Source organism: Otolemur garnettii, unplaced genomic scaffold (genome assembly GCF_000181295.1).
Source record: "Otolemur garnettii isolate 467f Iridium unplaced genomic scaffold, OtoGar3 scaffold00166, whole genome shotgun sequence".
Taxonomy (NCBI): domain Eukaryota; kingdom Metazoa; phylum Chordata; class Mammalia; order Primates; family Galagidae; genus Otolemur; species Otolemur garnettii.
This window is the reverse complement of record NW_003852561.1, coordinates 3059413-3060530: the sequence shown is the minus strand read 5'-3', so window position 1 is coordinate 3060530 and position 1118 is coordinate 3059413. Positions and strand designations below refer to the sequence as shown.

Sequence of the window (1118 nt, the reverse complement as noted above, 5' to 3'; positions counted from 1 at the left end):
CCAGCCCTGGCCAAACCGCAACAAAAAAATAGCCAGGCGTTGTGGCAGGCACCTGTAATCCCAGCTACTTGGGAGGCTTAGGCAAGAGACTCACCTAAGCCCAAGACTGGAGGTTGCTGTGAGCTGTGTGACACTTTCACGGCACTCTACTGAGGGCGAGAAAGTGAGACTCTGTGTCAAAAAAAAAAAAAAAAAGAACTCTTCCTACTCCCAGCTTAGAGTCATCTCTGTCTTTCTGTAGTCTTGGGGTTACTATGCACATGTGTGCGCACACACACAGAGATGTGCATGCCCTGTTTATTTGTTGTCTTTAACAATGTGTGTAGTAATCACTGAGATAGAAGAAAATCATTTTGTTTTTAAATTAAAACTTTATGACACAAAGAAAAAACAACTTTATGATGCAGTTTTATAAGGATCCCAAGTATCTGCATATATCCAGATGCTGGACTCTGTACGTCTCTGCTACTTGGGTACAGAAAAATTACAATGAATCAAGAGAGCTTTATGGTAATTTTCTTTTGCGACTGGAATTGATTAAAGAGTAGTGGCTAGTGCTATCTTGAATTGCTTTTTTCATTTCTTTCTCTTTTTCTAGGCACTGGAGGAGGCTCAAAAAGCTATTCAGCAACTCTTCGGCAAAATCAAAGATATCAAAGACAAAGCAGAAAAATCAGAGCAGATGGTGAGTTTAGGTATCTTCCTAACTTTTTTGCACTAAATAAGCAAGTTAGCTTCTCATCCAGACATACTAATTAGTGGGCTTTTTGTCTCCCACTTCTTTCCAGCCAGTCATGCACGTCTCTAAAGCAAGCCCCTGTGGGTACATTCCAGATTGATCCACAGGCTGCTGCTAGACAGTAGTGACTCACCGCCCCTGCTGCCCTACATTTACAGCGCCGTTTTTAAATAGGAAAAGTTTTCTTTTTCTCTTTTCCCAAAAATAGTTCCTTAGTCATTTTAGATTCCTTTCTCTAGCATTTGTTTATATCACATATTTCTCAATTAAGATATACGTGTTTGGCTCGGCGCCTGTGGCTCAACCGGCTAAGGCGCCAGCCACGTACACCTAAGGTGGCGGGTTCGAATCCCCAGCCCGGACCCGCCAAACAACAATG

The 1118-nt window shown here is 42.3% G+C and overlaps 1 protein-coding gene across 1 annotated transcript in view; it reads left to right on the top strand.

The window, feature by feature from the left end:
- Positions 1-1118, top strand: part of VPS53 (VPS53, GARP complex subunit) — a 135342-nt gene that overhangs the window by 57462 nt on the left and 76762 nt on the right. The window contains exon 5 of the mRNA XM_023519263.1: positions 599-685. Within this exon, the coding sequence (XP_023375031.1) occupies positions 599-685 (87 nt within the window). The remainder of the gene's footprint in view (positions 1-598; positions 686-1118) is intronic.